This window comes from Ranitomeya variabilis, chromosome 1 (assembly GCF_051348905.1).
Source record: "Ranitomeya variabilis isolate aRanVar5 chromosome 1, aRanVar5.hap1, whole genome shotgun sequence".
Classification (NCBI taxonomy): domain Eukaryota; kingdom Metazoa; phylum Chordata; class Amphibia; order Anura; family Dendrobatidae; genus Ranitomeya; species Ranitomeya variabilis.
This window is the reverse complement of record NC_135232.1, coordinates 90,566,193-90,592,785: the sequence shown is the minus strand read 5'-3', so window position 1 is coordinate 90,592,785 and position 26,593 is coordinate 90,566,193. Positions and strand designations below refer to the sequence as shown.

At 41.1% G+C, this 26,593-nt stretch overlaps 1 protein-coding gene across 4 annotated transcripts in view; it reads right to left on the bottom strand.

The window, feature by feature from the left end:
• Positions 1-1,925: 1,925 nt before the first annotated feature.
• The window catches only part of IPO11 (importin 11), a 518,704-nt gene continuing 494,036 nt past the window's right edge, over positions 1,926-26,593 (bottom strand). For 3 of the 4 annotated variants that reach the window (XM_077286029.1, XM_077286008.1, XM_077286015.1), the window contains exon 30: positions 1,926-2,207. In XM_077286029.1, coding sequence (XP_077142144.1) covers positions 2,043-2,207 — 165 coding nt within the window. In that variant the 3' untranslated portion in view covers positions 1,926-2,042. The remainder of the gene's footprint in view (positions 2,208-26,593) is intronic. The other variant, XM_077286021.1, reaches the window with a different exon arrangement.

Below are 26,593 nucleotides of genomic sequence, written 5' to 3'. Positions count from 1 at the left end.
ATTCCACTCTAATATATTCTCTCATCTCTTCTAGTTGCTAATTTAAAAATATGTTCCTCTTTAAGGTCTTCAAAACAAATTTTTATGTAAAACATTGCCATCTTTTTTTATATTTCTTGTACACTAAATGGGCAAAGTATTGGGACAGCTACACATTACACCTACAGGAGATTTTAAGACATCTCCTTCTAGATCCATACAGTTGTGTTAAAATGTCTTTGCCCCTTCCTGATTTCCTATCCTTTTTCATGTTTGTCACACTTAAATGTTTCAGATCACCAAACAAATTTAAATATTAGACAAAGTAAACACAAGTAAAAACAAAATGCTGTTTTTAAATAAAAGTCTTTATTATTAAGGGAAAAAGAAATCCAAACCTACAGGGTCCTGTGTGAAAACGTGATTGCCCCCTAAACCTAATAACTGGTTGGGCCCACCCTTAGCAGCAACTACTGCAATCAAGTGTTTGCGATAACTGGCAATGAGTCTTTTACAAGGCTCTGGAGGAATTTTGGCCCTCTCAACTTTGCAGAATTGTTGTAATTTAACAGAGTTTCCAAGCATGAACCGCCTCTTTAAGGTCTTGCCGCAGCATCTCAATCGGATTAAGGTCAGGACTTTGACTAGGCCATTCCAAAGTCTTAATTTTGTTTTTAGGAATAGGAAATCAGGAAGGGGGCAAAAACGTTTTCACATAACTGTATTAATATAGAGATTTTTTGTCTGTGGGAATTTTTGCTCCTTCATTCACAACAGCAGTTGTGAGGCCAGACTGATATTGGAGGAAAGGCTAGACTCACAATCTACATTTTAGTCCATCCCAAAGGTCTGGGGCACGGTTGAGGTCCAGGCATGTTCTTCCACCAAACTCTCTCACCCATGTCTTTATTGACCTAGTGCACTGGGTACAGTATTGGGCAACAGAAATGGGTCTTCCCCAAACTGTTCACACAGAGCTGGCAGCTACAATTTTTTAAAAATGTTTTGTACTGCTTTTACAGGAACTAAGGGGCCGATGATGACCTCAGAAAATAACCCCATAGCATTATCACTTTTACACCAAACTTTACAGCTGGCACAATACAGTCAGGCAGGTAACATTCACCTGGCATTCAACAAACCTAGACTTATCTATCAGATGTCAGTGTGTGATCCATCACTGCAAGCAACACGTTTCCTCCAGAGTCCAGCAGTTATGGCTTTACATCACTCTGTTCAACACTCAGCATTGTGCTTGGTGATGTATGACTGCAGCTGCTCGGCCATGAAGCTCCTGGTGGGCACGCAGTGATTGTGTTATTATCAAAGGAGGTTTGGACTCTGCAGTTATGGAGTTGGCAGAGCGTTGGTGACTTTTATGCCCTCTGCTCACCAACACTCCGTGACCCGGCTTTGCAATTTTACATTTTTGCTTTTTTGTGGTTGAGTTGATGCAGTTCCTTCCACTTCTTAATAATATCACTCACAGGTATTGGACTATTTAGGGAAGAAACGGACTTGTTCCAGGTGTGACTCCATTTTCAGGTGTGACTCCATTTTGTAATCCTGTTCCGATTTCTACCTTGTATCATTTTTCTAGTACGAAATGGTGGTGGAAATCCATTTCTTAATCTAATTCTGGATCTATGATTTCTACATAGATATAGATGTCAAACACATAACATTCTGTCCTCTTACAGCCACCACTAGAGGGAGCCTATTAGATTTCTTCTTAATGAGTGTAATGTATACCAGTATGCAGTCAACTCCTAGGCTCCCTCTGGTGTTGGCCCCAGGTACCACTAGATTCTCAAGTTTTAATATTTTTCTACCTATCGGCTAACATTGTATAAAGATATATTTTTCCTGTATTATATATAAAACTTTATTGGAAACTAACTTCAAAAAATAAGTATATTCACATTCATACACAAGGTAATATCACAGTCTGTTATCACAATGTTTATTTCTCCAGTTAATGAAACAAAAATAATTTTGAAAAAGGTTGTCTTTATTAAAGAAATCCCTTGTATGACTTTGTTACAAATACTATTTAGAAATTTTCAGAATCCCTGTAAAAACTCCTGCAGCTGCTTCACTATTTCTGTATCCACCGTTTCCATCAGTGACCGGAATCCTTCATCTCCCAGTAATTGCTGCTGTGCATTGAGTTTCTCATAGACAAACTGCTGGAGGGATACGGAATGGACAGGGTCTCTCAAAGCAATCTAGGAATGGACAGAACAGAGAGAAATCTGCATTATTATACAGTGACAACAAAACACTTAAGACAAACTCATCTCCTCGTCATGCATAAATGATGTGTCCCACTGCATCCAAGAGCTATAAGTAAAAGCATAGCCACCATTGCCAGTCTGGTGTGAGCCCACTGCCTCGGTTGTCTATCCGTGCACACAAGATCATGAAGCAGGTACTAAATTATAGCCACAATGGGACTTCAACAGAAAAATGGCTGATAACGTATGGCAATTTTGAGTTCAAATTAATTGCTTTAAAGAAACCTGTCACCCCAAAATCAAAGATGAGCTAAGCCCACCAGCATCAGGGGCTTATCTATAGCATTCTGTAATGCTGTAGATAAACCCCTGATGTATCCTGAAAGATGAGAAAAAGAGGTTAGATTATACTCACCCAGGGGCGGTCCCGTTGCGGTCCGGTCCTATGGGCGTCACGGTCCGGGGCCTCCCATCTTCTTACGATGACGTCCTCTTCTTGTATTCACGCTGCGGCTCCGGCGCAGGCGTACTTTGTCTGACCTGTTGAGGGCAGAGCAAAGTACTGCAGTGCGCAGGCGCCGGGAAAGGTCAGAGAGGCCCAGCGCCTAAGCACTGAAGTACTTTGCTCTGCCCTCAACAGGGCCGACAAAGTACGCCTGCGCCGGAGCCGCAGCGTGAATACAAGAAGAGGACGTCATCCTATGAAGATAGGAGGCCCCGGACCGCGACGCCCCTTGGATCGGACCACCCCCCAGGTGAGTATAATCTAACCTCTTTTTATCTTTCAGGATACATCGGGGGCTTATCTACAGCATTACAGAATGCTGTAGATTATGCCCCTGATGCTGGTGAGCTTAGCTCACCTTCGATTTTGGGGGTGACAGGTTCCCTTTAATCCCTGAAAAACCCATTCATTTTTGACTAAAATCCAATTGCCCATTTCAACTTTATCGCTATAACACAGACGGGACCATTTGGCCACACTTGGCCCCCATTCTCGCTTTCTTAACCCCTTTCTGCCATTGGACGTACTATTCCGTCCATGTTTGGTGGGCCCTACTTCCCAAGGACAGAATAGTATGTCCAGAGCGATCGGCTGCGCTCACGGGGGAGCGCGGACGATCGCGGCCGGGTTTCAGCTGACTATCGCAGCTGACATCCGGCACTATGTTCCAGGACCGGTCACGGACCGCCCCCGGCACATTAACCCCTGGAACACTGCGATCAAACATGATCGCAGTGTTCCGGTGGTACAGGGAAGCATCGCGCAGGGAAGGGGCTCCCTGCGTGCTTCCCTGAGATGATCGGTACAAGGCGATGTGCTCACCTTGTACCGAGCGTCTCCTCCCTGCAGGCCCCGGATCCAAAATGGCCGCGGGGCTGCATCCGGGTCCTGCAGGGAGGTGGCTTACCAGCGCCTGCTCAGAGCAGGTGTCGGGAAGCCTCCCTGCTGTGCACGTCTGATCGCTGATCTGACACAATGCACAGCAAAGTGTCAGATCAGCGATCTGTCACTTTACTGAGATGTTCCCCCCTGGGGCAAAGTAAAAAATAAATAAATTACATGAGTGAAAAAAAAAATAAAATTCCTAAATAAATAATAAAAAAAAATAAAATATTGTTCCAATAAATACATTCCTTTATCTAAATAAAAAAAAAACAAAAGTACACATATTAAGTATCGCCGCATCCGTAACGACCTGACCTATAAAACTGTCCCGCTAGTTAACCCCTTCAGTGAACACCATAAAAAAAAAAACCAAGGCAAAAAACAACGCTTTATTATCATACCGCCGAACAAAAAGTGGAATAACACGCGATCAAAAAGACGGATATAAATAACCATGGTACCGCTGAAAATGTCATCATGTTCCGCAAAAAACGAGCCGCCATACAGCATCATCAGCAAAAAAATAAAAGTTATAGTCCTCAGAATAAAGCGATGCAAAAATAATTATTTTTTCTATAAAATAGTTTTTATTGTATAAAAGCGCCAAAACATAAAAACGTGATATAAATGAGGTATCGCTGTAATCGTACTGACCCGAAGAATAAAACTGCTTTATCCATTTTACCAAACGCGGAACGGTATAAACGCCCCCCAAAAGAAATTCATGAATAGCTGGTTTTTGGTCATTCTGCCTCACAAAAATCGGAATAAAAAGCGATCAAAAAATGTCACATGCCCGAAAATGTTACCAATAAAACGTCAACTCGTCCCGCAAAAAACAAGACCTCACATGACTCTGTGGACCAAAATATGGAAAAATTATAGCTCTCAAAATGTGGTAACGCAAAAAATGTTTCTTGCAATAAAAAGCGTCTTTTAGTGTGTGATGGCTGCCAATCATAAAAATCCGCTAAAAAACCCGCTATAAAAGTAAATCAAACCCCCCTTCATCACCCCCTTAGTTAGGGAAAAATAAAAAAATTTAAAAAAGTATTTATTTCAATTTTTCCATTAGGGTTAGGGCTAGGGTTAGGGTTGGGGCTAAAGTTAGGGTTAGGATTACATTTACGGTTGGAATAGGGTTGGGATTAGGGTTAGGGGTGTGTCAGGGTTAGGGGTGTGGTTAGGGTTACAGTTGAGATTAGGGTTAGGGGTGTGTTTGGATTAGGGTTTCAGTTATAATTGGGGGGTTTCCACTGTTTAGGCACATCAGGGGCTCTCTAAACGCGACATGGCGTCCGATCTCAATTCCAGCCAATTCTGCGTTGAAAAAGTAAAACAGTGCTCCTTCCCTTCCGAGCTCTCCCGTGCGTCCAAACAGGGGTTTACCCCAACATATGGGGTATCAGCGTACTCAGGACAAATTGGACAACAACTTTTGGGGAAAATAAAAAAATTGGGGGCTAAAAAATAATTTTTGTGGGAAAAAAAAAGATTTTTTATTTTTACAGCTCTGTGTTATAAACTGTAGTGAAACACTTGGGGGTTCAAAGTTCTCACAACACATCTAGATAAGTTCCTTGGGGGTCTAGTTTCCAGTACGGGGTCACTTGTGGGGGGTTTCTACTGTTTAGTTACATCAGGGGCTCCGCAAATGCAATGTGACGCCTGCAGACCAGTCCATCTAAGTCTGCATTCCAAATGGCGCTCCTTCCCTTCCGAGCTCTGCCATGCGCCCAAACGGTGGTTCCCCCCACATATGGGGTATCAGCGTACTCAGAACAAATTGGACAACAACTTTTGGTGTCCAATTTCTCCTGTTACCCTTGGGAAAATACAAAACTGGGGGCTAAGAAATAATTTTTGTGGGAAATTTTTATTTTTTATTTTTACGGCTCTACATTATAAACTTCTGTGAAGCACTTGGTGGGTCAAAGTGCTCACCACACATCTAGATAAGTTCCTTAGGGGGTCTACTTTCCAAAATGGTGTCACTTGTGGGGGGTTTCAAGGTTTAGGCACATCAGGGGCTCTCCAAACGCAACATGGCGTCCCATCTCAATTCCTGTTAATTTTGCATTGAAAAGTCAAACGGCGCTCCTTCCCTTCCGAGCTCTGCCATGCACCCAAACAGTGGTTTATCCCCACATATGGGGTATCGGCGTACTCAGGACAAATTGTACAACAACTTTTGGGGTCCATTTTCTCCTGTTACCCCTGGTAAAATAACACAAATTGGAGCTGAATTAAATTGTTTGTGAAAAAAAGTTAAATGTTAATTTTTATTTAAACATTCCAAAAATTCGGTGATACATCTGAAGGGTTAATAGACTTCTTGAATGTCTTTTTAGCACCTTGAGGCGTGCAGTTTTTAGAATGGTGTAACACTTGGTTATTTTCTATCAAATAGACCCCTAAAAATGACTTCAAATGAGATGTGGTCCCTAAAAAAAAGGGTGTTGTAAAAATGAGAAATTGCTGGTCAACTTTTAACCCTTATAACTCCCTAATGAAAAAAAATTTTGGTTCCAAAATTGTGCTGATGTAAAGTAGACATGTGGGAAATGTTACTTATTAAGTATTTTGTGTGACATATCTCTGTGATTTAATTGCATAAAAATTAAAAGTTGGAAAATTGCGAAATTTTCAAAACTTTCGCCAAATTTCCGTTTTTTTCACAAATAAACGCAGGTAATATCAAAGAAATTTTACCACTATCATGAAGTACAATATGTCACAAGAAAACAATGTCAGAATCACCGGGATCCGTTGAAGCGTTCCAGAGTTATAACCTCATAAAGGGACAGTGGTCAGAATTGTAAAAAAACCACCCTTGGGGGTGAAGGGGTTAACGGCCTCCAGTGTCTATGCGTAAAGTTCTTAAATGAATGCAATATTTGTAAAAACAAGCAACTTTGCAATTTACTTCTTATTAAAAGTATCCTTTATTCTCAAGAACAGAGGGCTTTTAATTGTTTAGTTTACTGCTCATTAGTGATTTTGGATCCTTTTAGACGGACTAATAAATTATCCCAATGATCTCATTTTAACAATATAGAAAGACTTGGCGCTCGATACACGTAACACAGATCATGGAGGGGGAACGTTTGTGCGATAGTCTGATGCCCTTCGTGTCTTACACAAAGGGTTTGACAAACGGCCAATGATCATTTTAATGCTGACACTAAAGAAGTGATCAGCGAGAGACAAGTGTTTCATCACTTCATTGGGAGCAGTTTACACTGGGCAAAGATGGTAAACTAATGTTCATTCTGGTAATCATCGTTCATGTTAAAGGCCCTTAGATTACAATAACAGATACTTTTATTGATCAGTTCTGTCTTACTATGTGTTACAATAGGTTGCAGTGTCTCCAGATTGTTTACCATAGAAAACATCTGGGACGTCATTGATTAGCAATTACAAAAGGAGCTGCAAGAAGTGGATTTTGATGACTTGTGCAGGTTCATTCAGTGTGGCAGAACATTCCTCATACAACCAGTAATAACCTCATTGATGGCAGTCAAGTTGTTTAACTGCTTGTATTTCCGTGCATGGCGCTTATACTTGATACTGAATAAATTGAGATGTTCTGAAAATGATGATTCCATTTTTTCATCATTTGCATAGAATTAATGAGTATATCCATCCTGAGACTTCCAAAATTACACAACTTGTTGGATTACTATGTCAATATTGAGTGTATATATAATGTGTATATGTATGTGTATATATGTATATATATATATATATATATATATATATATATATATATATACACATGCACACACATATAAATATATATACCATATTACCATATAATACACACAACTCAAAGAGATTCTGTCAACTCTGTTATGTGTAAAAGTTAATTTACAAACCAAGGTAAAGACTAGCATAGGAACCTGTGATGTAAAAATCAATAATAACCTACAGGTATGGGGTTAATCTGGAAGTTAATAGTGTTCTGAAGTTGCCAGGCGTCTGCACTTAGATCCCCACTGTTGAGAGGAAATTAACTTTATTCCTCGCGGCAGCCTTGGGCTTTCAGTCAAAGCGGTGCAGCCAACTTCAGTCAATGCTCAGTGCACAGTGAGTGGCAGCTCTAAGTGTGTCTCCAGCACTGACTGACAGCCGGCTCTCATACTGGCTCTAGTATATCTGTACATTATGTAAGAAAAAATCTCTCCCAGCAAAGGAATGATAGCAGACAGAAAAAAGCAAGTCAATTCCAACTTGCTTAATTCATGGTGTCTAACTAAGCAATTTAATGAGAATATCTCTTTAAGCGCCGGAAATAAAGGGTTCTGAATTTCTGTCTCTACAACAGTACACTATGGTGGGCTCTTCCCTCTACAATGTAATACTCACAAAGGATCATTTGTACTACATAGAAATTTGTTTCCTCACCGCTCCGCTTTTATCTGTCACTGCAGAGAGAAAGATGAATAAAGGTCCTTAGTCCTTGAAGAGCACTCGATGTGACAATGATGCCTTAGTGCTTTGAAGTCACACGGAGCAGTGTACAGAACCACATATATGGCACTTCATTGTCCGTAACATTCAAGAATACAGGATAAAAACAAGCGGAGACGCAAAGTCACTCCACCACTTGTAGCGGACACCTTCCGGTCATGCAGGGATATCTATGCTTGTAAATCTTATCGAACACAGTTCCGATCACTGAAAATGTTGGTCTGCCTAAATCTTACAACTACCATCAAGTCGAGTACATACGGCTGCTGTGACAGGTGCAGACATGTTAGCATTTTCGCCAGAGATGCAATTATTAGAAAGTCTTTTCAGTGTCTGTGTGTCAGTTATAGTACGTTGTGTAAATGGCTCCATAGTAGACCATGTGCTAATTGATTTGCGTGACTTGGTCCATGGGTCACTCAAGTAATATGTGTCAAACGGAGAAGAACCAAGAGAACTGCCTTTTTACCGAATAGTATCTGTGGATCTTTTTTGATGAGTCGGCCTGGTTATACATCACATGTGCATTACATTGCAACAAAGATGTCTTGCCAGGCCAGTAAATCAATAGAAGAACCACGGATGCCATCACCTAAGAGGTGGTTTTTAAAGCTCCTTTCCTGAAGCCATGGATTACCAGTAGTGATAAGCGAGTGTACTCGTTGCTCGGGTGGTCTCCGAATATTTGTAACTGCTCTGAGATTTCGTTTTTGTTGACACAGCTGCATGATTTACGGCTGCTAGCCAGCCTGAGTGCATGTGGGGGTTGCCTGGTTACTAGGGAATCCACACCTGTATTCGAGCTGTCTATCAGCTGTAAATCATGCAGCTCAGGCAACGAAAACTAAATCTCCGAGCACTTACAAATACTCGGAGACCACCCCGAGCGTGCTTGGGAAACCCGAGCAACGAGAATACGTGTTCATCACTAATTACTAGCAGGACGAATGGACCTGGCTGTGCTAATTGATTCTGGAGACCAAACCAAAAGAATAATGGAATTGCGCTCTTCTATGGCTCCTCTTCAGAACACAACTTGGTGTCTGACCTCGGATCTGGCGCCTCATTAAGGAGGCAGGGTTAGGTTCATAGATAATTCAGAGAACCTTGACGTAGGGTTGAGCGAAACGGATCGGACATTTTCAAAAGTCGCCGACTTTCAGCAAAGTCGGGTTTCATGAAACCCGGCCTGATCCCACTGTGGGATCGGCCATGCCGTCGGCGATCTTCGCGCCAAAGTCGCGTTTCATATGATGCTTTCCCCGCCATTTTTTCAGCCAATGAAGGAGTGTGGGCAGCGTGATGACATAGGTTCCGGCTTGCTTTGTGCGGCGTCACACATGAATTATATTTTTTTCTAGGATCTTTTTTATTATATGGATCTGGTCTCCTCATTAATTATACATTTTGTAATATAATGTAGTATTATTTGTTGTCTTTTCTTCTTTTCTGTAATAAATTTTGGTAATAAAATCATTTTTTAACATATATATATTATTTATGTGATTATTTAATATATGTTCACTTTAGACATTGGTTACATGGTTATTTGTGGACATGAATTCGCTAGGGTGAATTTTGTTGTGTTTTTTCGGCGTCACAGGGGGTAAAACCGCCATCTTAACGCTTGGGATATAGCGATTTGCACAGTGAAACACAAACTTTGCAGGGACGGAGGAGAGAGAGAGAGAGAGAGAAAAAAAAAAAAATCATCTCCCCATTGACCTGCATTGGGTTTCGTGTTTCGGTTGGCCCCCGACTTTTCACAATAATCGGCCGATTTCACACGATCCGACTTTCAAGACAGTCGGGTTTCACGAGACCCAACTCGATCCTAAAAAAGCAAAAGTCGCTCAACCCTACCTTGACGCTATGCTACCTGTGGAGGTGGGCGGAGGATGGTAATGTTTTAATGAGTCTTTATTACATATTTCACTCCAGATGTTTGACGGAGTCTGTCAGCACAGAATGACTGCTCAAACCAAGTACAGGCACTCGGTGCACTCTTGGTGTGGCCAAACATTTAAGTGCTACTTACCACTTACATGTTTTCCCTCTTTCTCCACATGTCCTCTCTTCTTTGATTGACAGGTCTGTCTTCACAAAGTCATAGAAAGGCAGGGGTAGATGTGGAAAAAAAAAAAAAATAGGTGGAAGATGCACTTAAATGTTTGGCCACACCAAGGGTGCACAGAACAGCTGTACTTGGTTGGAACAGTCATTCTGGCCTGACAAACTCCTAGTAAAGGGGTAGTCTAGATGGATCAAGTTATTATTATATCGGTACGAGGTCGAACCACTGAAATCTCCAGCATCGCCTGAATGGGGCACTTTTATCCCCATTAAAAGAGTAGTAGTGCACATGCTTGACTGTAGCTCCATTCATCCTATATGGAGCAGCTGGAAAAAGCCGAATTGAGTGATCTAGTAGTCCCAAAGAGAATGCATAGAGCAGTGGTCAAACAAGCGCTCGGCAGATCTATTTGAACAGAGCTAAAAATGCCCCTTCTGGCAATAAATGAGGGTCCTAAGGATAGGTGATGATAACTTGTTTCATCCATTATATTAAAAGTTTTACCAGATAACAAGTTCTTTTACGTCTCTATCCGTCAACACATTTTTGTCCATAACCATGGCTACTAGAGATCTATACAATATTTTCAGATTTTGTCAATTTAAATATTAAAAAAAACACCCTTTGCAAACCTTATTTTAACCTCTTCATGCCACAACCAAATTCTGTTTTTTTTTGTGTTTCCATTTTTTCCTCCCATTCTTCCCAGAGCCATAACTCTTATTTTTCTGTCCACGCAGACATATGAGGGCTTGTTTTTTAGGTGCCAAGTTGTACTTTTGAATTACACCATTTATTCACTGCACATTGTGTACTTAAAAATAGGAAAAGAATTCCAAGCGCAGTGAAATTTTGAAAATAAAAAACACAATTCTGACATTGATTTTTGAGAGTTGTTTACACGGTGTACATTTTGTGGCAAAAATGACCATGCAATATGAATCTCCTCATCCATAGGATCATGGAGATACCAAACATGTCCAGTTTTGTTTAATTATTTTAGTGGTAAAAAAAAATCAGAAGTTTGCAAAAACATTTTTTGGCTGTTGTGACATTTTCTGAGACCTGTAACATTTATTTTTTTATGCCGATGGAGCTGTGATAGCTTAAGTTTTGCAGGGTGAGACAAAGTTTTTATTAGTACCATTTTGGGATAGATGTGACTTTTGATCGCTTGTTACAGCATTTTTTCAGGAATTTCAGCGGCAACCCCCCCGTAATTTCGGCGTTCATGAATTTTTCTGTTTACGGTGTTTACCGATTGGGTTAATTGTTTTTATATTTTAATAGATTGGACATTTCTGTATCCGGCGATACCACGTTTTTTTTTAAAATCTTTATTCTCAATGGGTGAAAGGGCGGGTGAGGGTAACGTTTAGTGTTTTTTTCACATTTTTTTTTTTAAACTTTTTACTGCTTTTGATAGCCCCCTTAGGGGACTTGAAGATGCGATTGTCTGATCACTTGTGCTACATGCAGTGATGCCACAACATCGCTAAATATAGCAGAAATCACAGTCTCCTTTGAAGCCCGGCCACAGGCAGGGTTTGAAAGAACCTCCGTAATGACAAGCACAGGGGTCATCAGCAGACACCCGGCTGTCTTGACGAACCATCGGCGACCAGCGATCACGTCACGTATGCGGTGGAGTTAATGATGTGCGTGCATTGATGTGTGTTAAATGCCACTGTTACACTTCGACATCAGCATTTAACAAGTTAACAATCGATTGTTAGGGGAGGTTCTGGCAATCATACACAGCCATCACCTGCCAGGTATGGGATGGGCCCACTGTGGGATCCCGCTCCATACTGCCGCTTCCAACATGCGCCGTACATATACGCCGGATGTCGCAAAGGGGTTAATGATGTTATTATATTCCTATAATTGGATAATGGATCGGTATCTTTCTTTAAAACTACAAATGACTTTATAATATGATAAACCTTTCCCAAGGGAAATCGCAAAATATTCTACGTTATTGTAAATGTCAAGCAAAAGAAAGTAAAAAATTTAAGCCAGTTCTAAAAATAAAAAAAACTTCAGAAAAGTAAATAATGTATGAAAGAGGCAAGCAATATATTATGTGTATACAGCATGAATAACAATCATGAAATTTGTATTTGAGCCTGGGAATGTGCTTTATGACCCATATTTTACTTTTTAATTAATTATGCATTTTAATGACTGCAATATTGCCTACCAGATAAGTGTTTACAATGTTATTAGAATGCTGTATAATTTCCTATTAGACACAGAATCGAGAAAACACAAAGTACGTGTTCAGTTATGCATAAAGTGTTAGGTAACATATGGCGATAAAAGGGATCAGAGTATGGAGAAACCCAAAAGGTAAAGGGGCAAATATATGAATATGAAGATGCTAGGAGAAAACTGGTCTTTAATAATTCTGGAGAACAAGGAATGAGGCTAGCTAAAATCCAACATTCCTGGTTGTTCTTTACCTCCACATCTGCCGCTGCTGAAACTTGGGATATCCCCTACACGCAAGATGGTTGGACAATTCTGTTGACAAGTTCGGTAAAGGTTTAATTGATGTGTATGACCATGTTACATGATTGTTTCATGGCAATTAGTACAATCAAACCTATTGATCACTAGTAGTTTGCTGATTGTTCGGGGCTTCCGTGTACACATGACAGATCAATACTTCTGTTTATTACCAATTGTTTCATTGCAGCCATTTCGTAAATTCAAAAAAGTTCATTTTTTTCTCATTAATAATGTACACTCTGCATCCCATTTTCACTGGAAAACCCCAGAAATGTAGAAATTTTTGCAAATTTATAAAAAAATAAAAACTGAAATATTACATTGTCATAAGTATTCAGGTCCTTTGCTCAGTATTGCGTAGAAGCCGCCCTTTTGCGCTAGTACAGCCATGAGTCTTCTTGGGAATGATGCAACAAGTTTTTCACACTTGGATTTGGGGATCCTCTGGCATTATTCCTTGCAGATCCTCCCCAGTTCCGTCAGGTTGGATGGTGAACGTTGGTGGACAGCTATTTTCAGTTCTCTCCAGAGATGCTCAATTGGGTTTATGTCAGGGCTTTGGCTGGGCCAGTCAAGAATGGTCACAGAGTTACTCTGAAGCCACTCCTTTGTTATTTTGGCAGTGTGCTTAAGGTCATTCTCCTGTTGAAAGGTGAACCTTCGGCTAAGTCTGAGGTCCAGAGCACTCTGAAAGAGGTTTTCATCCAGGATATCTCTGTACTTGGCCGCATTCATGTTTCCTTCAATGGCAACCAGTTGTCCTGTCCCTGAAGCTGAAAAACATCCCCATATCATGATGCCGCCACCACCATGTTTCACTGTTGGGATTGTATTGGGCAGGTGATGAGCAGTGCCTGGTTTTCTCCACACATACCGCTTAGAATTATCACCAAGAAGGTCCATCTTCATCTCATCAGACCAGAAAATCTTATTTCTCATAGTCTGGGAGTCCTTTATGTGTCTTTTAGCAAACTTTATTCAGGCTTTCAAATGTCTTGCACTGAGAAAAGTGCCACTCTGCTATAAAGGCCCGACTGGTGGAGGGTTGCAGTGATAGTTGACTTTGTGGAACCTTCTTTCTACTGCATCTCTGGAGCTCAGCCACAGTGATCTTGGGGTTCTTCATTACCTATCTCACCAAGGCTCTTCTCCCACGATTGCTCAGTTTGGCTGGATGGTCAGGTCTAGGAAGACTTCTGGTGGTCCCAAACTTCTTCCATTTAAGGATTATGGAAATCACTGTGCTCTTAGGAACCTTGAGTACTGCAGAAATTCTTTTGTAACCTTAGCCAGATTTGTGCCTTGCCACAATATTGTCTCTGAGCTCCTTGGCCAGTTCCTTTGACCTCATGATTCTCATTTGGTCTGACATGCACTGTGAGCTGTGAGGTCTTATATAGACAGGTGTGTGCCTTTCCAAATCAAGTCCTATCAGTTTAATTAAACACAGCTGGACTCCAATGAAGCTGTAGAACCATCTCAAGGAGGATCACAAGGAAATGGACAGCATGTGATTTAAAGGGAACCTGTCACCCCCAAAATGGAAGGTGAGCTAAGCATACCGGCATCAGGGGCTTATCTACAGCATTCTGTAATGCTGTAGATAAGCCCCCAATGTATTCTGAAAGATGAGAAAGAGAGGTTAGATTATACTCACCCAGGGGCGGTCCCGGTCCAGTTCTGGTGCGATGGGCGTCGCGGTCCGGGGCCTTCCATCTTCTTACAATGACGTCTTCTTCTTGTATTAATGCTGCGGCTCCAGCGCAGGTGTACTTTGTCTGCACTGTTCAGGGCAGAGCAAAGTACTGCAGTGTGCAGGTGCCGGGCCTCTCTGACCTTTCCCGCCGCCTGCGCACTGCAGTTCTTTGCTCTGCCCTCAAGCATACATACACCAGGAAATATAGCCAGCAAAGAAATGCAGAGAAAGGATACTACAGTGGCATGTAAAAGTTTAGGCACCCATGGTCAAAATTACTGTTATTGTGAACAGTAAAGCAAGTTGAAGATAAAATTCTCTCTAAAAGGACTAAAGATAAAAATGACACATTTCATTTGTATTTTCGGCAAAAGAAAATAATGAAAAAAAAACCAAAAACATTTATATATAATTGTTCATCTTTTATATTTTAAAAATTACAAAAAGGAAAATGGGTCGATGCTAAAGTTTGGGCACCCTGCATGGTTAGTACCTCCTTTTGAAACTATCACAGCTTGTAATCGCTTTTTGTAGCTAGACGAGAGTCCTTCGATTCTTGCCTGAGGGATTTTCATCCTTTCTTCCTTGGAAAATTCTTCCAGTTCTGTGAGATTCCTGGATCATCTTGCCTGCAATGCTATTTTGAGGTCTCGCGACAGATTTTCATTGATGTTCAGATCAGAGGAATGTGAGGGGCATTGTAAAATCTTCGGCTTGCGTCTTTTGAGGTGGTCTATTGTAGATTTTGACTTGTGTTTATGATTTACTTCGGTTTTTTTTTGTTTTTGTTTACAGATTGTGCTGTTTGCATCAAAAATTTGTTGAAATTTAATTGAATCGAATCTTCTCTCTACTCATGAAATGTTCCCTGTGCCATTGACTGCAACACAACCCCAAAGTATGATTGATCCACCCCCATGCTTAATGGTTGGTGAGATGTTCTGTTCCTGAAATTCTGTGCCCTTTTTTCTCCACACATACCTTTGACAATTGTGGACACGCTGCTGCCGAGAGCTTCCCTGCACTGAATGTGTCAGCGCCGGCAGTAACAGTGGTGACGTCACCGCTGTGCTCTGCTTTACGGCCGGCGCTGACACAGTCAGTGCAGGGAAGCTCTCGGCAGCAGCGCGTGCATATTAGCAGCGCTCTTGCCGAAAGCAGTTTTAACCCTGTGGACGCCGGGGGACGTGACAGACATCAGAAGGTGAGTATGTAGTGTTTTTTTTTTAAACTTTTACAATGGTAACCAGGGTAAATATCGGGTTACTAAGCGCGGCCCTGCGCTTAGTAACCCGATATTTACCCTGGTTACAAGTGAACACATTGCTGGATCGGCGTCACACACGCTGATCCAGCGATGACAGAGGGTGATCAGCGACCAAAAAAAGGTCCTGATCATTCCCATCGACCAACGATCTCCCAGCAGGGGCCTGATCGTTGGTCGCTGTCACACATAACGAGATCGTTAGCGGGATCGTTGCTACGTCACCAAAAGCGTGACGTTGCAACGATATCGCTAACGATATCGTTATGTGTGACTCAGCCTTAACACATAAGACACCAGGGGGTTCAATTACAAAATTTATATTGAATTCTTCTGGCAGAAGCTCAAATTAGATCAGGTAAAATGATTTGCATGGCAAATGTCTGCTAATATAAAGCATAGACATGAAAACCCAGGTCAAGAAATGTTTAATGAACTACAATAGCCACATATTCACAGAAAAATGCTAAAGCTGTGGGATTCTGGCAATGAGAACTGATTTTTCACCACATCTCTCCCTTTCTGAACTATTAGGCTAAAAAAATATACATGTACTTCAAAAATCTGCAATAACTAAAGTATAATGCACCTATTCACAAACAGTGATAGAAAAAATGTGCACCATGCTCTAGAATTAGAATGCTAATAGTTGACCAGGATTTGATGTAAAAGTCAATATATTGCAATAACTGAAATCTGATTCTTAATACATCATTAACCCCTTAATCTCATATGACATACTATCGATTCGAGGTGACCTGGGACTTAATGCCCAGGGACGGGATAGTACGTCATAGGCGATCGGCCGCACTCACGTGGGAAGCGCGGCCGATTGCCGCCGGATGTCAGCTGATTATTACAGCTGACATCTGGCACTATGTGCCAGGACCGGTCACGGACCGCTCCCGGCACATTAGCCCCCGTAACACTGCGATCAAATATGATCGCAGAGTTCCGGCGGCATAGGGAAGCATTGCGCAGGGAGGGGGCTCCCTGTGTGCTTCCCTGAGACCCTCAGAACAACGCGATGTGATTGCGTTGTTCAGAGGGTCTCCTACGTCCTCCTCCCTGCAGGCCCCGGATCCAAAATGGCCACGGGGCTCCTTCCGGGTTCTGCAGGGAGGTGGCTTGCAAGCACCTGTTAAGAGCAGGCGCCAGCAAGCCTCCTGCACTGCCTGTCAGATTGCTGATCTGACACAGTGCTTTGCAAAGTGTCAGATAAGCGATCTGACACTATATAGTCATGTCCCCCCTGGGACAAAGTAAAAAAAAATTTTTTTACATGTGAAAAAAAAAAACCTAAATAAAGAAAAAAAAATATTGTTCCAATAAATACATTTCTTTATCTAAATAAAAAAAACAAAACAACAAAGTACACATATTTAGTAACGCCGCGTCCGTAATGACCCGACCTATAAAATTGTCCCAATAGTTAACCCCTTCATTGAACACCGTAAAAAAAAAAAAAAAAAAACAAGGCAAAAAACAACGCTTTATTATCATACCACCGAACAAAGAGTGGAATAACACGCGATCAAAAATCCAGATATAAATTAACATAATACCGCTGAAAACGTCATCTTGTCCCGCAAAAAACGAGCCGCCATACAGCATCATCAGCGAAAAAATAAAAAAGTTATAGTCCTCAGAATAAAGCGATGCAAAAATAATTTTTATATAAAAGTTTTTATCGTATAAATGCGCCAAAACATAAAAAATGCTATAAATGAGGTATCGCTGTAATCGCACTAAGCCGAAGAATAAAACTGCTTTATTAATTTTACCAAACGTGGAACGGTATAAATGCCCCCCCCCCCCAAAGAAATTCATGAATTGCTGGTTTTTGGTCATTCTGCCTCACAAAAATCGGAATAAAAAGCGATCAAAAAAAGTCACATGCCCGGAAACGGTACCAATACAAACGTCAACTCGTCCAGCAAAAAACAAGACCTCACATGACTCTGTGGACCAAAATATGGAAAAATTATAGCTCTCAAAATGTGGAGACGCAAAAACTATTTTTTGCAATAAAAAGCGTCTTTTAGTGTGACTGCTGCCAATCATAAAAATCTGCTAAAAAACCCGCTATGAATAGTAACTCAAACCCCCTTCATCACTCCCTTATAGTTAGGGAAAAATAATATTAAAAAATGTATTTATTTCCATTTTCCCATTAGGGTTAGGGTTGGGGCTAAAGTTAGGGTTAGGGCTACAGTTAGGGTTAGGGTTGGGGCTAAAGTTAGGGTTGGGGCTAAAGTTAGGGTTGGGGCTGAAGTTAGGGTTGGGGCTAAAGTTAAGGTTAGGGTTGGGGCTAAAGTTAGGGTTTAGATTACATTTACGGTTGGGATTAGGGTTAGGGGTGTGTCAGGGATAGGGGTATGGTTAGGGTTATGGTTGGGATTAGGGGTGTGTTGGAGCAAGGGGTGTGGTTAGGGTTGGGATTAGGGGTGTGTTGGGGTTAGGGGTTTGGTCAGGGTTGGGATTAGGGGTGTGTTCGGGTTAGGGGTGTAGTTAGGGTTATGGTTGTTATTAGGGTAAGGGGTGTGTTCGGGCTAGGGTTGGAGTTAGAATTGAGGACTTTCCACTGTTTAGGCACATCAGGGGCTCTCCAAACGCGACTTGGTGTCCGATCTCAATTCCAGCCAATTCTGCGTTGAAAAGTAAAACAGTGCTCCTTCCTTTCCGAGCTCTCCTGTGCGCCGAAACAGGGGTTTACCCCAACATATGGAGTATCAGCGTACTCAGAGAAATTGGACCCCAAAAGTTGTTGTTCAATTTGTCCTTCGTACCCTTGGGAAAATAAAAAAATTGGGGGCTAAAAAATAATTTTTGTGAGAAAAAAATGATTTTTTTATTTTCACAGCTCTGCGTTATAAACTGTAGTGAAACACTTGGAGGTTCAAAGTTCTCACAACACATCTAGATAAGTTCCTTGGGGGGTCTAGTTTCCAGTATGGGGTCACTTGTGGGGGGTTTCCATTGTTTAGGTACATCAGGGGCTCTGCAAATGCAATGTGATGCCTGCAGACCAATCCATCTAAGTCTGCATTTCAATCGGCGCTCCTTCCCTTCCGAGCTCTGCCATGCGCCCAAACAGTGGTTTACCCCCACATATGGGGTATCAGCGTACTCAGGACAAATTGTACAACAACTTTTGGTGTCCAATTTCTCCTGTTACTCTTGGTAAAATAAAACAAATTGGAGTTGAAGTAAATTTTTGTGAAAAAAAGTTAAATGTTCATTTTTTTTTTAAATATTCCAAAAATTCCTGTGAAACACCTGAAGGGTTAATAAACTTCTTGAATGTGGTTTTGAGCACCTTGAGGGGTGCAGTTTTTAGAATGGTGCCACACTTGGGTATTTTCTATCATATAGACCCCTCAAAGTTACTTCAAATGTGATGTAGTCCCTAAAAAAAAATGGTGTTGTAAAAATGAGAAATTGCTGGTCAACTTTTAACCCTTATAACTCCCTAACAAAAAAAAATTTTGGTTCCAAAATTGTGCTGATGTAAAGTAGACATGTGGGAAATGTTACTTATTAAGTATTTTGTGTGACATATCTCTGTGATTTAAGGGCATAAAAATTCAAAGTTGGAAAATTGCGAAATTTTCAAAATTTTCACATAATTTCCGTTTCTTCACAAATAAACGCAGGTAATATCAAGCGTATATTTATATTGAAGCGTTCCAGAGTTATAACCTCATAAACGGACAGTGGTCAGAATTGTAAAAATTGGCCCGGTCATTAACGTGCAAACCACCCTTGGGGGTTAAACTAGCATTTTAGGCCTGAAAATATCTGCCTGAAAGGAAAGTCTTCACAAAAAGGGGATGATTAACTATTAATCACCATTCTTTGGTTGGATACAATTGCATGTAATACAGGCAGCTAGGGAAGGGAGAACAAGTGAGTGATGATTTGGATCGAAAGAATAGAAAAATTATCCAAATCATGAGTGAACTCAGCATCACAGGCAGAAGAATTTCTGATCAAAGGTGACATTTAATCTCAGTGATTAATAAGTGGGCTGCAAACAGATCTTAGCAAAGGTTAACTTGACTCAGATAACAGCACTGGGGTCTCATTGCACAGAAAAAAACATGTAATCCAACATCTAACGTGACAGCGGTTAATGGCTTTTGCACTGTTATCTTGATCCTCATAAGTGAGATAATATTCTGGGAAAAGTTATCAATATGGTGAATTCTTGTTCACAATAATCTTTGCTTCATCTGTTTATCTGGGAAGATTACTAAAGCAAAAGATAAAGGGAATTTTAACTTAATAATATGCTAAACTAGAAGTGCTCATGATCTATAATCACAATGAGTGAAAACTTGGCATTAAAAATGAGGACTAACGTGGGTGGGCATGTGCACTATGAAAGAAGACCAGATCGTAGGACTCCTATTCAGCATGCAGGTCAATGGTACCTGGCCCATGAATCTCTTACCTTCCGAAGTCTCATTTGATTTTTCAACGCTGGCACGATATCATCTGTGTGACATGACGTACAAATGACGTTGCGCCAGCCGTGGCTAATGAAAAGGAATTATACTCTGGTCTCTTGTTCAGCTGCCAGTTACCACTGACCTGGATGCTGGACCAAAGTCCCAAAAAAAATCAATCCACTCATGCTTGATGATTATGTTATGGCATTTATTTCTTTAAAAAGTTGCAACATTTTTGCCCAACACAGAGTTGTGAAAAAAAGTCTTGACACTAGTTTTGCCAAAATGGGCAAAGCTGGGATGGGATGGTGCAGGAATGGGGGTGTAGCGTCACAGTTCATGTAAATCATGACAAGCTGTGGTGTGCTTTACGCCACAAAACTCCCCGATCGGAGAATGATAAGTGGCGAAGAACACATTGAAAATGTTAGTAGACAAGAAAAGTTGAACAAATGGGTATTAATTTCCCACTTTTTTGGTGGTAGGGGATAAGAGATAGGAACAAAGGGTAGAAAAAGGAAATTTCCTGAACAGCAGATGCTGATCTCCACCACAGGTAGCATTATACGATAGATAGTAAAAATACATTAATAAATGAAAAAATGTTCTCTCACTCTAATTTATATAGATCATTTCCTTCCCTCATTTTGCAAAACGAAAGCCATTTATAAGCCTCCGTAATTGGAATTAATAAAACACTCCACTCACATTATCATGAGAGGATTGAATTTAATTAAAATAATTAAGCATTGTTTAATCAACTGTTTTTCATCTACTTAATAATTCCTCAAAAGAATGTCAGGAGTGGGACGACATCGCATGTGACACACGGATTATCCCCTGGAAAGTGCGGAGAGGCATCTGTATTCGGTGCACACCAAATATACGCACATTGGCCTCGCTCATCAGATATATTTTCCTCAGGCCAGGAATGACCTTCAGTTTCTTCATCAGAATGAAATTTAATACATTTTATGCAGGTTTTACTAATACACTACTTCTATGTTTAGCTGTGTTATGGTACAATGGCAAAACTGTTACTGGCTATTGATAAAGAAGAAGCTCCAGCTAGAAGGTAAGACCTCCAACCAAAGCTCGGGAGATCCACAGGTCCTTGACTTGTTCTATTAAGTCTTTTTGTTCAAGTTAATCATGATGTAAACGTTACTAGAAGCCTAGATACCTTCTACTATGAATTAATCATGTTATACGCAAAACAAAACATAGATAGACATCAATGTATAGTCAGAATCATAAAATGCTCATTTTTGTCCACCATTTCCTCTGTGCTTATACTTTGAATATAAAAAATCTCCATGTTCAATTGCATTAAAGTTATTCTCTCGTGAGCCATTCTCTCTGCTAGTAGCCTTTCGTTATGGATGTTTAAAGAGAACCTGTTACCCGGTTTTCCCAATAAAACTACGGCCTTCACCTTTAAACAGCAATCTAGCAGTATGTTTACAAGCCTCCAATTCCCTCTGTATATCCCCTAAATTACATTCTACAATCCCCTAATACAACGTTGTCTGGTCTGGTGGGCGTCACTGGTCTTGCTTTGATGCCTTCTATCTCCTCGCAATCGCCATCCTCGTTCATGGGTTCATGTGGATGACCCATCCTACATCATCCACCATGACCATGACTAGTCCGAAATCATCCAAAACAAGCTCGTGCGCAGGCGCACTTCTCTCTACCCTGCTGAGGTGAGAATAAAGTAATGTGCATGCACCGGGAAGGGCCAAAGAGCGCCGATAACTAGGTTGTGAAGCTGGCACATGTGCATTACAGTACTGTGTTCTGTCCTCAGCAGGATAGAGTGCTCTACATCTGGCAGGAGAGTGATTGAGGACACTGGGTGGATGACGTAGGATGGGTCATCCACATGAAGGAAGCAGGAGGACAGAGATTGCAGGGATAGAGATGCTGGAGCAAGACCAGCAATAACCATTGGACTGGACAGGCCATATGAGGGGATTATAAAAGGAATTTTATTTTGCTATACAGAGGGAGGTTGGCACTTAAACAGCTTGCTAGAATACTATAGAAGAGGAATTAAAGGTGTTGGCCATAATTTATATTGGGAAAACCGGGTGACAGGTTCTCTTTACCACTCTTTGAAGAGAGAAAAGTCATAAAGTAAAGGTTAAAATATCTGTTTTACTTCCCCAAACATGGAAAAAACCAAACTGAGCTGAATTTTCCATCTGCTTTGGTTGACTCCATGATTTGATTACTCAGCTTAGAAGATTCTCGGTGAAGCTCAGATGTGGCTAGAACATAATGGACATTAACACTAATAATGTTACAGGGTATATACACTAGATTCCTTGATAAGGCGTTGATCCAGGGAACTAGTCTGATTGCCGTATGTGGAGTCGGGAAGGAATTTTTTTCCCCATGGTGGAGTTACTCTTTGCCACATGGGGTTTTTTTGCCTTCCTCTGGATCAACATGTTAGGGCATGTTAGGTTAGCCTATGGGTTGAACTAGATGGACTTACAGTCTTCCTTCAACCTTAATAACTATGTAACTATGTATGTAATTACATTAGGAGTCTTCTTTTGTTTTACGACACAGCATAGAACCAAATTTGTCCTGGGCACTTGTGTTACTGCTGACAATAGTTAATATTTTTGCTTTGCTCAAGGGAAAGCAAGATATGATACATATACAATGTTATCAATTATTGTAGTTTTTATACTATATGCTCATAAATCTAATTAAAAAGTATTTCCCTACATTAGGCTCTCTTCTCTTCCTGTCGGCAGTCACGTGTGCCGATACATAAGAGAAATGAATATTCTGAATATTAATTTCTCTTAAATATCGGCACACGTGACTGCCGCAGCAACAGGAAGCAGGTGGATGACAGTGCGCGCTACTGAAAAGGAATGGATACTCACCGCTCTCTGCGATGAACGGTCCCGGTGAGTATTCCGGCAGCTGGGCTCTGTTTGTGAGCAGCGCATGACGTCCCTGCCATGCGCTGCTTAGAAGCATTAATCAGCTGCTGGCACCGGAGCAGGACGCTGCGAGGGAGCGCTGTGTAGGTGAGTGTAATGTGTTTTTTTATCTTTTCTGATAGGGCCATGTATATCAGGAACTGGATGGGGGCCAATCATACCAGCAACGGGATGGGGCCAATCAATCATACCAAGATGAAATTAATATTCATTGCCCTCCACGCCCATGGGCGTGAAATGCAGTGCATATTCATTTCTCTTTAGCAGCGGGCACAGGAGTTAGCCGGAACCGCCGGCTCCTGCCTCTGTGACCCGGTGCTCCTCTGATACCGCTCCCCCACCTCCCCACCACAGCCAGAGCCAATACATCCAGACTATAAGACGCACCCCCCATTTTGTGAGGAAAAAAGTGTGTCTTATAGTCTGAAAAATACGGTAAATGTAGCTTTTTTCCTTTCAGGCCAGCAAGGGTTAATGTCAGTTTGCCTTGCTGGCAGCCTCTGCTTTGCTGGTCAGCTGATGTGGGTGGTGACCACTCCTACTATCCTTTAAATAGTCACCTGACGCATCAGCTGACTTGGTGATAGAGTTTTTCTCTGGAGACCAGCCTATGAGTGTGGAGCTCTCTCGTGTCAGCGGGTATCAGCTGCTTGAGGTCCTGGTTCCGAATGCTCTGCTGTGTGGAGCTTGCAGCAGCAGTTTGAAAGCTAAGTTGGCTTATTCCTTGTCTTTGTCTATCTTGTGCTTGTCACTACCCCGTGTTTACACCATCTGCAGGCTAGCATCCTTGCCGGCCAGTGCACTAGCTAGGGTATAGTGAGGTGACAGGGACGAGGCACGCAACAGCGGTGGGCAGAAGGACCCAAATAGGGCATTAGGGGAGCTTAGGGATAGGCACAGGCTGTGTTAGGAGGTGCCCCATCCCTTGTTCCCTATTGTTAGGGCCTTCCTTCCCCTTTTTCTATCCCTGTAGTTGGTATTTGTTGTGCGGTCCGGTGGTCCAACCCTTGTGGGTCGTGACACTCCTAGTGATCAGGTGGCTGGGAAGGTACTTGTCCAAGGTTAGAAAAAAGGTTCTTCTTTACCCCCTAAAACAAAGTTACTTTTTTCCATAGGTTGTGTTAGGTAATATAGTTCAACCCCATTCAATTTAATGCACAAGCGTAGTCTCGCTTACTAATTTTGGACAGCCCCTTTAACAAGACAGGTATTTAGTTGCTTCATCATTTAAAGAGTTATTCCCAACAATGAAAGTTATTACGTAACCACAGGAAATATTGCCACAGTCATGCAGTGTATGTTTGACACAGCTCCATTTATTCTCTATGTGATTGCCAAAAAAGTCAAGGGCTCTGCTTAGCAATCTCCACAAGTCTCATACAGAGCGGACTCTGGAGCAAATGTGATGCCCATCATTAAAAATTATCAACTTTCCACAGGAAATGCCCTGTAATAATGGAGTTCATGCACGCCAAAGCATCATTCATTCTTTGTAGTGGTATCAGACAGAGCCAAGCGCTCTGCCCAGCTATCTCAGGCAGTCCTATACAGAATGAGTTGACAGGTAGACTGCATGCGTGGCCATTACTCCATTCCGATGGGGGCATTTCAGAGCATTACCCTTATTAGGATGGTGGTTTTATATAATTAGCATAGCATGAAATATATATCTTTTTAAATGGGCACGTTTTAAAAAATTATCATCTGTCCAAATTCACTGCAAACAAGAAATTCACTTCTGCCAACTATATCTGGTGAACTGAGGCATTTAGCACCCTATATCGGATGAATAGAAATGATAATAAACGCTCACATCCATGAGTGACAATCCAAATATTGACCCAAGACCTCCTGACATGAACTTGACATTCTCATGAGAAGAGTTCGGGTCTGGAGACCCATGGCCTGTCCGTAAATCACAGGATGTGCTCAGATCGTGACACACAGATGTATGAATGTGGCCTTACCCCATGGAAAATATGCCTAGTCACATATAATAGATGTCTGTTGGCAATCTCATGTTTGTGTTGAGTAGTAGAATACTTCGAGGGTAAAATAGTCAAGTTGCATTTCATCTAGTCCTATTGTTACCCTTAATATAAGTGGAGCCAGATAGACCGCCAGAAAAAGAACATGGCTATTTCGGTGGACTAGATGGGAAAGCTTATGTTAGAATCGTAGATGGTGACAAACCCATCATTCGGGAGGCAGTTCTCTCCTGTCCACGGATAGCTTTACACTCTGAAATATAATGTCATCAGTAACGACTATGAGAGATAATATTCACAATTCACTTTTTATGAGACTGCTAGACATTAGAGCACCATGCTGCATTCTTCCATTTATTAAATCATTTCATAAGTAGACAATGGTTTGAGCTTCTTGAGAGCTTTTAGGTTCGGTTGTGTAATTAATGTAAAAATGTCATGTAACAGCAGAGCAAAAAGATATGAAGTAATTAGAATGAGTACAATGTGAAAATTGGATTACAGAGATATGGTAGGATGGAGCTATAAAGTATTAATATGGGATGGAAGGAAGAAAAAAAACCTGAGAATGAGGAGACCAGAGGTGAAGGAAGAAGACATGGAACAAAGTTATAGTGACTGTCAGCTACTAAAAAGAAAAGGGAAAGACACAAAAAACAGACAAGTCCAGCAAGAGACAGGAGGTGATAATTGAGGTTTTCAAGAAAACAAAAACTATAAAGTGAAGTGTTACCATGAAGCTTATGATACCAAGGAACGAATGATAGAATGGAAAAATATCAAACCGGTCTGTCCAAGCTTGAGTTTAAATAAAGTAAGGTATAACCTTCGTTTTAAATTTTATTCCATGAATCAATAGTACACATGAAAATAAGAAACTTGGCAATAAATCCTATCAGAGAATTCTGCTTTTTCTCCTTCTGGACTGATCTTTTACACACAATTTAAGGGTAAAATCTATGTTCAGTGAAGACAGATTTTATCCATCACTGAGATAGATGACAACTGGTGCTTTTAAATTTCTATGGAGGGGTAGGAGCTAGCAGCAGACAGACATTTTGTGTTCTCCATAGAACTTTATGAGCACAAACAAACTCATCTATCTCAGTAATGTGGAAATCTGTATACGCTGAATACAGATTTTATCTACGCATTTAGAATTTTGAGGATGAAAGATCAGTTTAGGTGACATAGTAGGGAAGGTTGCTAAAAAAAGTTGCTTATTTTTATGTGAACTATTGAGTTATGAAAAATAATAAAATGACGGCTACTCTTTAGGCCTCCGTCACACGTCAGTGTCTCTGGTACGTGTGGTGGAAGTTTTCACATGTACCAGAGACACACATGCACAACCATTATAATCTATGGGGCTGCGCACATATTGTTAGTTTACATGGACTGTGTTCCCCACACATAGACATGCCCGCTTTTTACGGCAGCATGAATGTTAATATGTCTCGCAAATAGATGACAAAGTGTTACATCCGTGTCAGACATACCCGAATAGAATGCAGAATAGAAACGACAGATGTTTAGGTGTCAAAGATAAAGCTAG